Source organism: Gobius niger (genome assembly GCF_951799975.1).
Source record: "Gobius niger genome assembly, chromosome: 2".
Classification (NCBI taxonomy): Eukaryota; Metazoa; Chordata; class Actinopteri; order Gobiiformes; family Gobiidae; genus Gobius; species Gobius niger.
In genome coordinates this window covers 21715938-21729389 of record NC_136853.1, presented here as the reverse complement: position 1 = coordinate 21729389, position 13452 = coordinate 21715938, and the positions used below count along the sequence as shown (strand labels likewise).

Sequence of the window (13452 nt, the reverse complement as noted above, 5' to 3'; positions counted from 1 at the left end):
CATGCTCAGACTGTCGCTTACCCATGTGTGCCAGAAGCGCTGTTTGAACAAAGGTTCCAGGCTCAGGTGTAATGAGTGCCTGCATAGCAGGTTACTCATCAACTTCAAGTGCATCACATGATGCCCAATTTATTATATACAGATCAGTGCAAAGATAAATAAATAAAGACACAGTCCAGCTGTGGTGAAGACACATTTAATCCCTTAGCCTGTGAACTGCAAGCAGTGGGTCTCCAATATGTACAATGGCTTGTTGTGTTGTTTTAAATTGTAAAAGTGAATACCTTAAAGGAGCCGGTTTACCTCTCCAAGTGGTAGGACAGGACAGGTTTGATTCTTATAAACAAGTTTAACCCTTTCATCTTACTTCTCTCCTGTGTGATTGGGGGCGGAAACAATAATAATAATACTGAAACAGCTTACAGATAGATACAAAAATAAAATGAATAACATGTTTTTTTTCTTTACATAAAATTGACTGAGATTGTGCCTCTTGTTTATAAAAGTTTGTAAAAGTGTACTGCAGAGGCAACAGTAAAAAACCCACATAACATGTACATATGGTGTAGTATTTTCTCCAATGAAAAAGAATGGGATGAGCAGTGACAGAGCCTACAACAGGCCCACCTTCTCCATGTTATCTCTGAACAAAGTGTCTTTCACATCTTTAAAGACTTTTTTAATGTTCTCCGTGTCTGTTGCACAAGTGTAATGTGCATACAGACTTTTCTCGTGGCCGCTGTGGTGATTCACATACATCTGTCGTATAAACTTTCGAGCAGCTTCGGCGTTACCGTTTGGCCCTGTAACACAAAGACACGTTATTCAAAATACTGCAAGAAACGTTCCACCCCATTGTACCCAAACATAAGGTCTATCATCATCAGGTCAACACAGAGTGAGATTACCGGAGTATTGCGGGAAGTACGTTGCCAAATGGGACTGTGTAATCTTCTCTTCCAGTAAATCTGTCTTATTTAGAAACAGGATGGTGGAGCAGTCTTGAAACCACGGGTATGAAAGAATAGTCTTGAACAAGGCCAGACTTTCTTTCAGTCGGTTCTAAAGATGGAAACAATCATATTGAGAACATGTCATCTGATTATCCGCACATTATATGGCCATATATATATTATAGTCATCAAATATCACATCCCTCAGACTTATCACTGACCCTTGTGCTATTCAGTAGTTACAATACGGTTCTTACATCATTTTCACTTTCATCCAGCACTTGGTCATATTCACTTAAAGCCGCCAGAAATATGATGGAAGTGACATTCTCAAAACAGTGAATCCATTTTCTTCTTTCTGATCGCTGACCACCCACGTCCACCATCCTACACCAAAACAGCAGAATATGTTCAGTCCAATAACACTGCCATGTATCTCACAGGCCACTCTGAATTCATCTGCATCAAGAATGTGGGAAATATCTGCATTTTTTGAACAGCAATTCAGTATTTTTTGTGAAATATGAGCATAAATGTACACAATTACTGAAGTGGCACCTAAAGACAACTCTGGAGAGGTCAAAGTGATACTCTATGATTCCTGTTGTGGGCGCTCGGACTCTTAGGACGTCTTGAAGAGTTGGGGTGTACGAGGGAGCCGTGATCCTGTCCAAATCACTCAAGTAACTGGAAACACGTTTTGGAGAATATGTTATAAAGATCGTACATGCCGAGCGACGCGTTTATGATCAAATTAGAAGCAGATCTTACTACTTGGCGTTGTCAGATATTTGGTATTCCCTCCTTCGGTCGTAGCAGTATTGGACGCCGTGGTCATTCCACACGTTCCTCATTGCATCCACCTGCCAGGGCTCCAAAGTGGACACGGCGTACATCTCCACCTGGCACAGTCTCTGAGCGAGAGCCTGACACACAGAGCCAGCACCAAACACTTTACAATCACATATCATTGTGCATCATAAACGTGGGAATATTCAGGCTTCTTACAATGTTGTTGTCATCAGTGTAGTTTAGTCCCAAGGTTTTCATGGCACCGATGAGCGCCTGAATGGCTGCGATCATATTCTGATGGATTAGTCGTGTGAAGCCTTTCCGATCAGCTTCACTGTATCCTTTGCCATGGATGATCCTCATCTGTTTAATGAAAGTGCTTTTCCCGCTTTCCCCAGTGCCTATGGACAAACAACATATAATATATAACATAATATAACGCCTGTTACTCCCTCACGTCCCAAACAAACAAATAAAGTGTAGTTATTTGCAAATCTAATGTGTTAAAACTATAGGGCGACAGTCAAACAATAATAATAACTGCTACTCTTTTAATTTATGTATGACTTATCTGGTAGCTGACACATCTTTTTGTGAATTATATTTGTTTGTCAATGTCAACCCACAAACTGTAATTGGCCCGAGGTGCAAATACCAACGTAATGTGAAAGCAGAAAAACAAACATGTCTTACAATTACACATTTGGCCACCAGAGTGCACTATGTCAAACCAAAAGCCTTCTGAATAGAAATCACTTTGAACAATAATTTGTTCTGAGTTGCCTAAACAGTGAAGCATTAAGCTCTCTTTCAAGTAAAAGCATGAAATAACTTTAAAGAGAGAGAGAGAGAGAGAGAGAGAGAGAGAGAGAGAGAGAGAGAGAGAGAGAGAGAGAGAGAGAGAGAGAGAGAGAGAGAGAGAAACTGTAACATTAAAGATGTGGACAGTGTTTTAGGCCAGTTTCTTGTCCCGGCCAGGCTGAGGGACTCACCCAGGAGCAGCAGCTTTAACTCCCTGTTGGAGTCGTTCTTGTCGTTCCGAAGTTGTTTCTCAATTTCTCTGTGAACTCTGAGCCGTTCACTCTCCTCAGCAGAGAGGCAGCAAGTATCCATAACAGCCCGGACTGATAACGCTTATTGTGATACCAGCTGCTGTCTGAGGTTCCTTAAAGAAAGTACCTGGCAAGGCCAAAGTCCTTTTTCTGATCTTACAGAAGTGTTTACCGGAACAGGTGTGCTGCAAACTCTGAGCGATTATTCTTCCTCGTGCTTGATCCAGTTCAGGTGCATTTCACATTCCTCTGAGCCGGAAAGACTGGTGCACAGGCAGACTCTTCAAAGCATCTTTGTCGGTCACATTTGCTCCCGTGGCATGGCCTCCACATCATAGGCTACACTCCACAACACTGGCAATGCAACCACAGACTGTATCTATGGGCCCTCGCTCATTAAGGGCTTTGCTTCTGCCCGCGAGGGGGCGCTGAAGTGCTGGGGTAAGAGAGCAGAACAGGCTGGTTGATGAGTGCGACGTTGATTTATGCATCCATATATATGTGTGTGTGTGTGTGTGTGTGTGTGTGTGTGTGTGCGTGTGTGTGTGTGTGTGTGTGTGTGTGTGTGTGTGTGTGTGTGTGTGTGTGTGTGTGTGTGTGTGTGTGTGTATGCATCCCCTTACAGCAGTCTCAGGACATGAGAATGTGCTCCATTATCTATTACAAAAACAGTATTATCAGCACATTATCATCCCAATTTATTCAATTCATGTTAAAACTTATACACTTGTATAATTATAAAAAGAAAGCGTCCTCCAGCTGAAATGATGGGGCAAAAAAGCTTATTATAGGATCATATTTACAAAGGGTAACACACGTAGGCCCACGTGCTACTACATCCTGTGCATCGCCACTAGCCACGTGTCTGCAGAGGACCAATCACGTGCGTGAATAGGCTCTCCAGACATCAGTATCAATCAATACAACATTTTGATATGTTCTTATTTTATTTTATTTATTGCAAACAATGAAAAGGGAGCCAGAAGATGAGTTGTGGTCCAAACTAATTCACAACTTTAATAACACATTTGTTATGAGCATGTTTCACAACTTTGAGCGAAATGGCATTAAAGTTAAACTAGCCTGAAAGTTCATGAATTTGATACAAATGCTTTATAATACTTTTTATTTCTCTTATATTATATAATGCAGTATAATAACAAGCCTTACAAAAAGTGCTGCACATAAAATGGTACCGTTTAGTGCATCTACAGTATCAGAATTATTGGAGCCTCATTTAAGATAGGAAGGATCAAGTTTGTTTTCCAATTTGAGAATACAACAGTGCTACTTTACTGTATCATAAAAGTAGAATACAGGAAAAGGCATTAGGCAAATGTAGTAGACAAATGTAGTTAAATTTGTGATTTTAAACCATTATACAATAAAGTCCGTTTAAGCAGTAATACTCATTAGTGTTTCTCCATGAGCCTGAATCATGTAAACGTACATACTTTATATTCACATTCATTATTACCCCCATTCGATCAAAAGCATCAAAATAGCCATGGGTGCAGATCAGTGCAAAGATGATCTCTCACTGGCGGCAAAAGAACAATCTTAGATTCTTAGAGAGGAGCTCGGAAAATAAAACTGCAGCTCCATGTTTGTCATAGGAAATGAAAGTGCTTTGTTGTGAACATTTGGAGTGACGGCCATGTGGTTCCGGTTCAAACCAACACACAACTCAAATTTCAATACTACCAATATACAGTCCATACAGTTTTTCTACTTAAAACAATATATTTCTTTACATAAGAATCAAACATTAGTTTGCATTTTACAGCAGTTTTAACCAAAGGGACTGTGGGTAATAAGAAAAGACTTTCGTTTCGTTTTGAATAGTTGTATCATCTATAACAGAGGACATCCATGAGCAAACCGGCCGTCCTCATGCACGTCCACAACGCCGTGAGAACCAGGCTCTGAGTCCAAAAGATAAAAAGGAGAAAAGACAATGCAGTCCAGTATGTTGCATAATCATTTGTATATTAGTTTTGCATGTAATGCACTGAACGTACTGGATGTGGCTTTTCTTTTACATCTTACAGAAAAAGGCCATCAACAGTTTTTGTAGTCCAAATGACAATTTCCCTTTTACTCCATCTTTGTCTTTTACTGCTCCGCTTCAAGACCGGCTCCGTAAGTTTCTTATTGAAAGTCTTTTATCACAATAGAGACAGCAGTCTCAAAGGGGTATCGTTAGTACCGCTGTTTCCTCGTCCTGATGATCCTGTTCAGCAGTAAGACCATGCATTTGGAAGGACAGAGCTTCTCAGTGTAAATGCAGAACAAAACCCAGGCCACGAGTCACAGCTTCAAACCAAGTTGTACACGATTAGGTTGGACTGCAAAATGTGATCTTTCACAACACTGAAGACAAATCTAATATTATTTGTGTCTGTGGCACAGGTGAAATGGGGGTAGATCATTTTTTCATCTGCTTGAAGACTGAGAAACATGTTTAGAATAAAGTCACTTGCTTCTTTGGCATCTTGCTTTGGCCCTAGAAGATAAAAGGCATTAGCTCAATAACTCACTGAACTAAAAACTCAGTAGATAAATGAGACTTACCATCATATTTTGGAAAATAATCAACTAGATGTGAATACTTGATTTTCTCATTCAATAAGTCGACTTTGTTGAGAAACAACATCACAGAAGCAGAAATAAACCAAGGACTGGTCAGAATTGTCTGGAACAGTGCCATGCTTTCTTCCATTCGATTCTGACGAAAACAAAACACAACCAAAATCTATAAAAGAGCATTTCTAATCCCTGCTGAGATGGATATTTTAGCTGCACAACTACAATGACAAAGCCCAAAGATCAAACAAGCCTTTCTACGACTCAGTCATCATGTAACTAAAAAGCATATCTGAACACATGAAGTCCTTTCTGTGGCCGGTGTGCAGACTGCAGTGCACAAAATGTATTATGACGATTGCTTCCATTCAGCATGTATATTTCAACATCATAAAAGTACTCACAAGGCATGAATGTGGTATGTGGACAATAAAATGATTCAAAAGAGATTATCACATGTATTTGTGTCAATATAAATATTAATCTAGTGATTCTGAGGAACTGTAGTATAAAGAACGGATGTGTTCTTACCACACTGTCCGACTCTATGAGGACTTGATCATACTCGCTGAGAGCTGCCAGGAACATAATAGACGTGACATATTCAAAACAGTGGATCCACTTCTTGCGCTCTGAACGTTGACCTCCAACATCCACCATTCTGTTTGTGACACACCATAATATGTCAAATGTAATGATTGTTTAGTTTGTTTCGAACATTGACATTAGTTTATTAATAGAACGAGTCTAACCTGAACACCACTTTCTCTACATCGAAGACATACTCTATAATACCCGTTGTGGGCACTCTGACCCTGAGGACATCCTGCTGAGTCGGGACATAGACAGGGTCACCTATTCTGTCCAAGTTCTCCATATAACTACGGTAACAAAACAAAGAATATTTGAGATATACATGTTTCCATCTGTAGAATTTACTTCCACAGAATGAACATATCATACTTACTATTTTGCTGAGTCAGAAAGTTGATATTCTCTCTTTCGATTATAACATTCTTGAATCCCAGGGTCACTCCACAAGCTCTTTATGGCATCTACATGAATCTTTGCGAATGTGTATAGTTTATCTACGTCCACGTCACCTACGACTTTTGCATGGGCCTGGAAAACAGAGCACAAGCAACGCATCAGATCATAAAGTAATCACGCAGGTTCAGCATCTCATTGCAACATGCATCAAGACATTCCTTTTAATGATTACCCATCATTTCAAATATAAAAAGCTTATCCACTTACAATAACATGAGCCTGTACACAATCCAAGTATAGTCACACACAATTAAACATGTCGATATTCTAAGCGGATAAAAAGAGGAACAAAATTTGATATTACTACGCCTATATGACGATAGTGAAAGGCGTAGTAATAGAGTAGCAATAAAGTTCCCCTTATTATCCACTTAGAACAATGACATGTTTAATCTTGTGTGACTATAACTAGATTGTGTACAGGCGTAACCATATTTAAATAGGGAAAACATGGGAGAGCTTGGTCTCTTCTAACTTCACTTCCATTTGGATCCATAGATGAGAAGAGAAGAGGCTAAATGCATCTGTGCTCTGTTTACGTGACTGAGGGCACGTGTAAAGACCAGACAGCTACGTATCAACTCGTCTAAGCTAAGGCAAGAACATATCTCAGTATGTAAAAACTAATCCTTTAAAGGAACAGGCCACCGTTTTCACATACTGAGATATGTTCTTACCATAGCTAGGGTGAGTTTATGCAGACCTGTCCCTCAGTCACGTAAACAGAGCACAGACAGCGTTAGCATATAGCAGATAAACAGGGGCACAATATTGTGAGGCGTAATAACACCTGGAGCTTCACAACATAGTGCCACTTTTAATGTTAAAATAGAGAAAACGTGGAACAGCTTGGTAGCTTCTAACTTCACCCCAGTTTGGAGCTATACCTTTGCTGGGAGAGGCTAAATGTGAACTGCATTTGCGTGACTGTGTGCACGCACAAAGACCACACAGGTCTCTCAGTGTGTGAAAACGGTGGTCTGTTCCTTTAAGTCCTCTATAGGATCCATGTCTGGTCCCTCAACTGTTCCCAGGGGTTTCCAGCAAAGAAATTTGCCTCAAGAACCAAGTCCATAACTTAAGAACTAAATTTACAAATAAATGGTCAATAGATTCAACAAGTCTCAGAGATCCTGGTCACAGGCCACTGTCACTACAGTCAAGCCACTACAAATGATTTACAACAGGGTTGTTAAAGCCCAATAGGTCGCACCACTGTCTGGTCTGGGTTTGCTCAGTAATGCAAAAATGTTTGCATCAGCAGGTCCCACAGGTCCTTAGTGAGCACAGTTCCTCTTGAGGCTTGAAGAGCAGGAACTGTCAGGTCCTGGAGCCTGGAACTGTTTACCATCTGAACTGAAGGGACAGTCCAATTAGGTCCTTTTCAAACAACAGGATTTTCCATCAAAATCCTGATGAAAATGCTTTCTGACGTCAGCATTTACAGTATAGAGATTGGTCTGCTTCATTTCATGCACAAAAAGCTGGTCTAGTCAATAAAGTTTTCACTCAAGCCTCACCTCGGGTCTTTCAAAGCACGATTTAAATCAAATCAACAAGTTAAACATGTCACGCATGTGCCGGCTAGAGGAAAATGAAAGCTCTCTACAAAAAGACATTTACAAAAGGACTACCTATTTTGGGGACAAAAAAGGCACATAATGAGTGAGAGCGCTCTGAATGAATGAGCCCAGGTCAGAGACAGTGGAGGCTCGCTGTAGCTCCTCCCTCTTTACACAATATCAACAACTGTCAAAACATTTGGCCTTTCTTAACCACATGTTTATATAGTTTTATTGTATTTTTATTTATTTTTTTGTATTCATAATGTTTTTGATGTGTTTTTTTATGCTGACATTGACTGCATGTTACTGGGACATTGAGAATTAGCTTTGGATCAAATGTTGTAGTATGTAACATAGCTTATGGAACATTAAAAAAAGGCTTTCATGTATTAGTGCATTGATTTGTACTGAATGGTATAGAACGGTATAGCTAACATTGCGGGAACAGGTCATTTTGGCACTCCAAATACATGTTGCCATGTCTGGTATGGATCATTCTGTTCCCTGACAGCGTTTTCTGTAAAAGGACAACCCCAAGACAGTGTGTCTGCAAATCTAAACACTCTTTCAAACAGTAGGCAAACTTGGTCAAGATGAAGCACAGGCTCTTCAACTACAGAAAATAGAATGTGCAAGTTTGTACAAGATGAGAAGTTGTAAATGCAGAAGTGGTAGAAAACAGTGCAAACCAAAAAGGAAACCTGTACCTTGTTGTCCTCACACATGTAGGGGATGTGGAGCATGTTCATGGCCTGTATGAGTGTCTGCATCGCAGTGAAGATGTTCTGGAACACCAGCCTGGTGAAGTCTCTCCTGTCCTCCTCAGAGTACCCTCGCCCATGGATGATTCTCATCTGCTTAATGAAAGTGCTCTTTCCACTTTCTCCAGTTCCTACAAATCAAAGAACATTGCCAACTGAAAATGCAAAATAGATGTCATTTTTTCATCACACCAAGACTAAAATGTCTTTAGGTTCCTTCAAGCTATAGGGAGGATCACTGTTATTGTTTATGTTTTGGTGAATGGTGGGCAAACAATTCACAGATATTTTTACTTTTTATAGAAACAATGCTGTGTTGGTGTCATTGTTTTGAGCCATCATAGTAACTATTACTATCTATTTAATACATTTGTGGTGCCCACCAGAGCCTTGGACAGGACGACACAGTGATTCCCCTCATAGACATAGCCTCAAGAGCAGACATGAAATGGTTCTCAGACATGAAAAAAAAAAAAAAAACTTTCAAACAGTTAAATCACAATCCAACATCATTGCTATTGAAACATACTAAAAGCCAAATGACCACTAATTATATAGGTCTATTATACATTGGATTGAACATCATTATATTCTATGTAGCCTACAAGTTTCATTCAGGCTTTAAACTTGTTTGTGTGTTTGTCTGTGAGTTAAAGCCAATAAAATATAGGCCTGTTACAAAAGGGAGGCCAAAATGTTTACTCTTTGGAGAAAAAAACAAGGCTACAACAGCGTCCCATCACAATGTGTCCAGTCATCCATCATGTTACAGGTTTTCATGTTAGTGACCTCAGCGTATGGTCCATTGTACATGATTCTATTCAATATCTAATGTTTGGACATGACTTGATAATATCTTCTTAGTGCTATCATTCTCATTAGTTACAGCAGAGGCGTTCATGTCGTAGCTTTGTTTACTCCTTGTGGTTTGATGAAAGATCTTTACCGAGCAGAAGCAGCTTGAACTCCCGGCGAGCGTTCTTCTTGTCCCTCCGAAGTTGCCTCTCTATCTCCAAGTTGATTCTCCGAGCCTCTTTGGCCTCTGGGTTGAGGCAGCAAGCCCAAACACAGCTCTGAGTCATTTTCCCGGACTGTTACGCCAAGGTCCGTCGGATTAAATTATTTAGAGTTTTAGTGATTAGGTTACTTAAAAAAGTCAAATGCGTGGATACAAAACGCAGCATATGTTTTACCTAGTTCAACTTGGAGCCACAACTCGCAGTTTTTCATCTTCTCGGATCATTCTCCGGGCGTGGTTAATTGTTTTCAGTCCTCAGACATCGGAGCTGGCAACAAATATTCTAAAGGCCGAAGTAAATATACCCAGAGCGCGCGTTTGGCGCATTGTTTTGCGTCTTCCCGGCCATCCAAAGCTCCCGTCCACGTCTTCTAAAGCAAAAGTGAGGCATGTGACCAGGCCAGGGCAGCGCTAATGGGAAACCACATGGGCTTCTGTTATTACATTAGTCCGACACATTTCCGGGTATAAACACAATCGCAGCCACTCCTACTTTAGTCTTGCCAGACCGTGGATCTGCCAGACCCGGGGCTGCAGAGACCGACGGGAACTTCTCTGGACAGGTTTTAGAGACACCGAAAGTTTAAACCAGGGGTGAAATCAGCCAGTTTTTTCCCCAGGGGTCTTTTGGAATGCGATATTTATTCATGGCGATTGCAGTGATTGAGTTTTTGATTTAGCAATAGGCTACTTATTATTTTAGCAGGGGGCGCTAACGCGCGCTCTCGGTATCTGACAACTGTATCTGGGACTGAAAAACAGCCCTGGACTCTGACCAGCCTGGCCCAAATTAGCGTAATTGTGCACTTCCACAAATACATATTTTAACCTTTTACCACCCGCCTTAACATTAAAGAGTGCATTTTCCCCAGTTCGTCTTTTTATTATTATTTTTTTTGATTGGTTTCATCAGCAAAAAGAACTGGAAAGGTGGTCGTAGAAACAGAAGCAAAATCATTAATATAAATAATAAATAAATAATAAATAATAATGGTCCCAAAATTGAACCTTGTGGCACACCATGGAATTCCTTTTAGATTCATGTTTTTTTTATACTGAGCTTTACCCAAATCTAAAAGCTTCTTGACTGGAGAGCAACAATGTAACGCCTCATTTGAAAGCTAAGACCTACAAAAGTGACGGAAACTTTTCGTCACGTCGCCACATTTTTGTCATATTTTTGTTGTTTTTTTAAACATTTTTTCTATCATTTTTTGTTGTGTTTTCTCATGTTTTTGTAGTTTTCTTTTTGTCCGTGTTTTTCTCATGTTTTTGTTGACTTTTCATCCTCTTTTTCTCGCTATTTTGATGCTTTTCTTTTTAGCTTTTAGATTTGGGTAAAGCTCGGTTGAGGCGGGACTGGTGGCCCTAGAGCCAGTGGCCCTTCTGTGCTCTTCCAGAATGGACGTATGGCCAGTCCGCCCCTGGAGAACAATGAGCATGAATTTTTATCACTCAATGTGCAAACTGAAGCAAAGTTATGTTAAAATATATCTTAAAAATGTATAAAATGGATCTTAAGTAAAATATCCAAGTAGGCCTACCTACTGTATATACTTTTCTGGATACTTTTCTGAAGTTTTCCCTGGTAGAAAAAGGCGCTGAATTATGCAATTTTAACATTTCCTGTTAGAATAAAATGTGACGCCCTGGTCATCGCTATGGCAACACCGTGAATAATATGGCATGAGTGTGATTGATTTTTTTGATCAACTTATGTGCCAAATTATTAACATTTTTGTAAAAGTAAAATTTTGACTATCCATATATATCCATATATTTGACTAGATTATTCTCCAAACTAAAAAGGCCTGTTCCCATAAACGCCCTAGGAGGAGAAGTGAAAAAAAAAGGCGGATTCACACTTCGCAGGCTTTTTAATATAATAGATCCATGGGGTTATCATCCAAAATGGCCGATATCCAATATGGCGGACGGTGTTGTAATAATATTTTTTGCTCAACTTGTCATGATGTATACCGTGTCCTATCTCACAATGTTAAGATCGAGTTTTGAATGTGAAAATCTGTGAGTTTTTGTCAATGTTCATTAAGTGAAAATTGCGACGAAGAAGAATATTCCCATACAAAAAAGTTCCCGCTTTTGCACAAAATATATGTGCTCGTGCATTATTCCTACCACATGGTGCCCATGGACTTTGATGGGCTCAACAACAATGTTGATTTTTGCATCATACTGCGTTAGTGAGTGTGGTGCTATACACCAGGCCTGAAGGCGTTCGGCTTTTAAAACGTCATTGAAAATATTTATAGAAACAAACTTACCTATTATTTATACATTTTATTTTACACTACCCTTGATACATTGGACTTGCCAAATTTAGTACATTGTAATGGGCTTTGTAACAATGTGTAATAACTTGTACGTAAGGGTTAGATACACGATGGAATAATGTGCATTAGTACTTTGCCAGTTCATAATGTTCATAAAGACTTAAGACTCTAACCCTAACCTTCAGTCCTCACCCTAAAGGGCTGAGTACATTATGTACCTGCAAAGTACTAATACACATTATTCCATTGTGTATGTACGACATAGATAAGTTATTACAGATTGTTAAAAGTTTTGTTAGGTACAATGTAAGGTTGTGTAAAATAAAGTGATAACAAAAAATATTCAGTGTTATAAATGTTACCTGCCTGTACATGGGCTCGCTGTGGTAAACATCTTTAAAACATATTTATTTTGTGGAGCCCCTGAAAGAACGTAATATGTGCCAAATGGTCACATTTATATAGCACCTTTCTACCTGCTTTAGGCACTCTATACAGCTTTAGGCACTCAGTACTGCTTTAGGCACTCTATACAGCTTTAGGCACTCAGTACTGCTTTAGGCACTCTATACAGCTTTAGGCACTCAGTACTGCTTTAGGCACTCTATACAGCTTTAGGCACTCAGTACTGCTTTAGGCACTCTATACAGCTTTAGGCACTCAGTACTGCTTTAGGCACTCTATACAGCTTTAGGCACTCAGTACTGCTTTAGGCACTCAGTACTGCTTTAGGCACTCTATACAGCTTTAGGCACTCAGTACTGCTTTAGGCACTCTATACAGCTTTAGGCACTCAGTACTGCTTTAGGCACTCTATACAGCTTTAGGCACTCAGTACTGCTTTAGGCACTCAGTACTGCTTTAGGCACTCAGTACTGCTTTAGGCACTCAGTACTGCATTAGGCACTCAGTACTGCTTTAGGCACTCAGTACTGCTACTGCTTTAGGCACTCTATACAGCTTTAGGCACTCTATACTGCTTTAGGCACTCTATACAGCTTTAGGCACTCAGTACTGCTTTAGGCACTCTATACAGCTTTAGGCACTCAGTACTGCTTTAGGCACTCAGTACTGCTACTGCTTTAGGCACTCTATACAGCTTTAGGCACTCAGTACTGCTTTAGGCACTCTATACAGCTTTAGGCACTCAGTACTGCTTTAGGCACTCAGTACTGCTACTGCTTTAGGCACTCGGTGCTGCTTTAGGCACTCGGTACTGCTACTGCTTTAGGCACTCAGTACAGCTTTAGGCACTCAGTACTGCTTTAGGCACTCAGTACTGCTTTAGGCACTCGGTGCTGCTTTAGGCACTCAGTACTGCTACTGCTTTAGGCACTCGGTACTGCTTTAGGCACTCAGTACTGCTTTAGGCACTCAGTAC

At 40.1% G+C, this 13452-nt stretch overlaps 2 protein-coding genes across 3 annotated transcripts; both read right to left on the bottom strand.

Annotated features, from left to right (window-relative positions):
- Positions 1-612: 612 nt before the first annotated feature.
- LOC306960017 (guanine nucleotide-binding protein subunit alpha-14-like) lies at positions 613-2861 on the bottom strand (the record flags this gene model as incomplete). Its single annotated transcript, XM_079552276.1, has 7 exons — positions 2738-2861; positions 1962-2146; positions 1725-1879; positions 1512-1640; positions 1211-1340; positions 909-1062; positions 613-803 (listed from the first exon to the last, which is right to left on the bottom strand). Exons 1-7 carry the CDS (start codon positions 2856-2858, stop codon positions 613-615), a joined length of 1065 nt encoding a protein of 354 aa, XP_079408402.1. The 5' UTR covers positions 2859-2861.
- Positions 2862-4586: 1725 nt separating this feature from the next.
- On the bottom strand, positions 4587-10225 carry LOC306959278 (guanine nucleotide-binding protein G(q) subunit alpha-like). 2 transcript variants are annotated; one of them, XM_079551354.1, is made up of 8 exons: positions 9953-10225; positions 9706-9850; positions 8706-8890; positions 6351-6505; positions 6136-6264; positions 5915-6044; positions 5372-5525; positions 4587-5303 (listed from the first exon to the last, which is right to left on the bottom strand). In XM_079551354.1, exons 2-8 carry the CDS (start codon positions 9839-9841, stop codon positions 5116-5118), a joined length of 1077 nt encoding a protein of 358 aa, XP_079407480.1. In that variant the 5' UTR covers positions 9842-9850; positions 9953-10225; the 3' UTR covers positions 4587-5115. The 2 variants fall into 2 exon arrangements, with proteins under 2 accessions (XP_079407480.1, XP_079407479.1); XM_079551353.1 differs by having other exon boundaries at positions 9706-10224.
- Positions 10226-13452: the final 3227 nt, after the last annotated feature.

Coding starts and splice junctions, on each gene's coding strand:
- LOC306959278 (XM_079551354.1), bottom strand. CDS start 9,841: ATGACTCAGAGCTGTGTTTGGGCTTGCTGCCTCAACCCAGAGGCCAAA. Junction 6,506..8,705: donor ACATGTGTGAGGACAACAAG/GTACAGGTTTCC, acceptor TCTGTTTTCCAG/GCCCATGCAAAAGTCGTAGG. Junction 6,265..6,350: donor CTTTCTGACTCAGCAAAATA/GTAAGTATGATA, acceptor TTGTTACCGTAG/TTATATGGAGAACTTGGACA.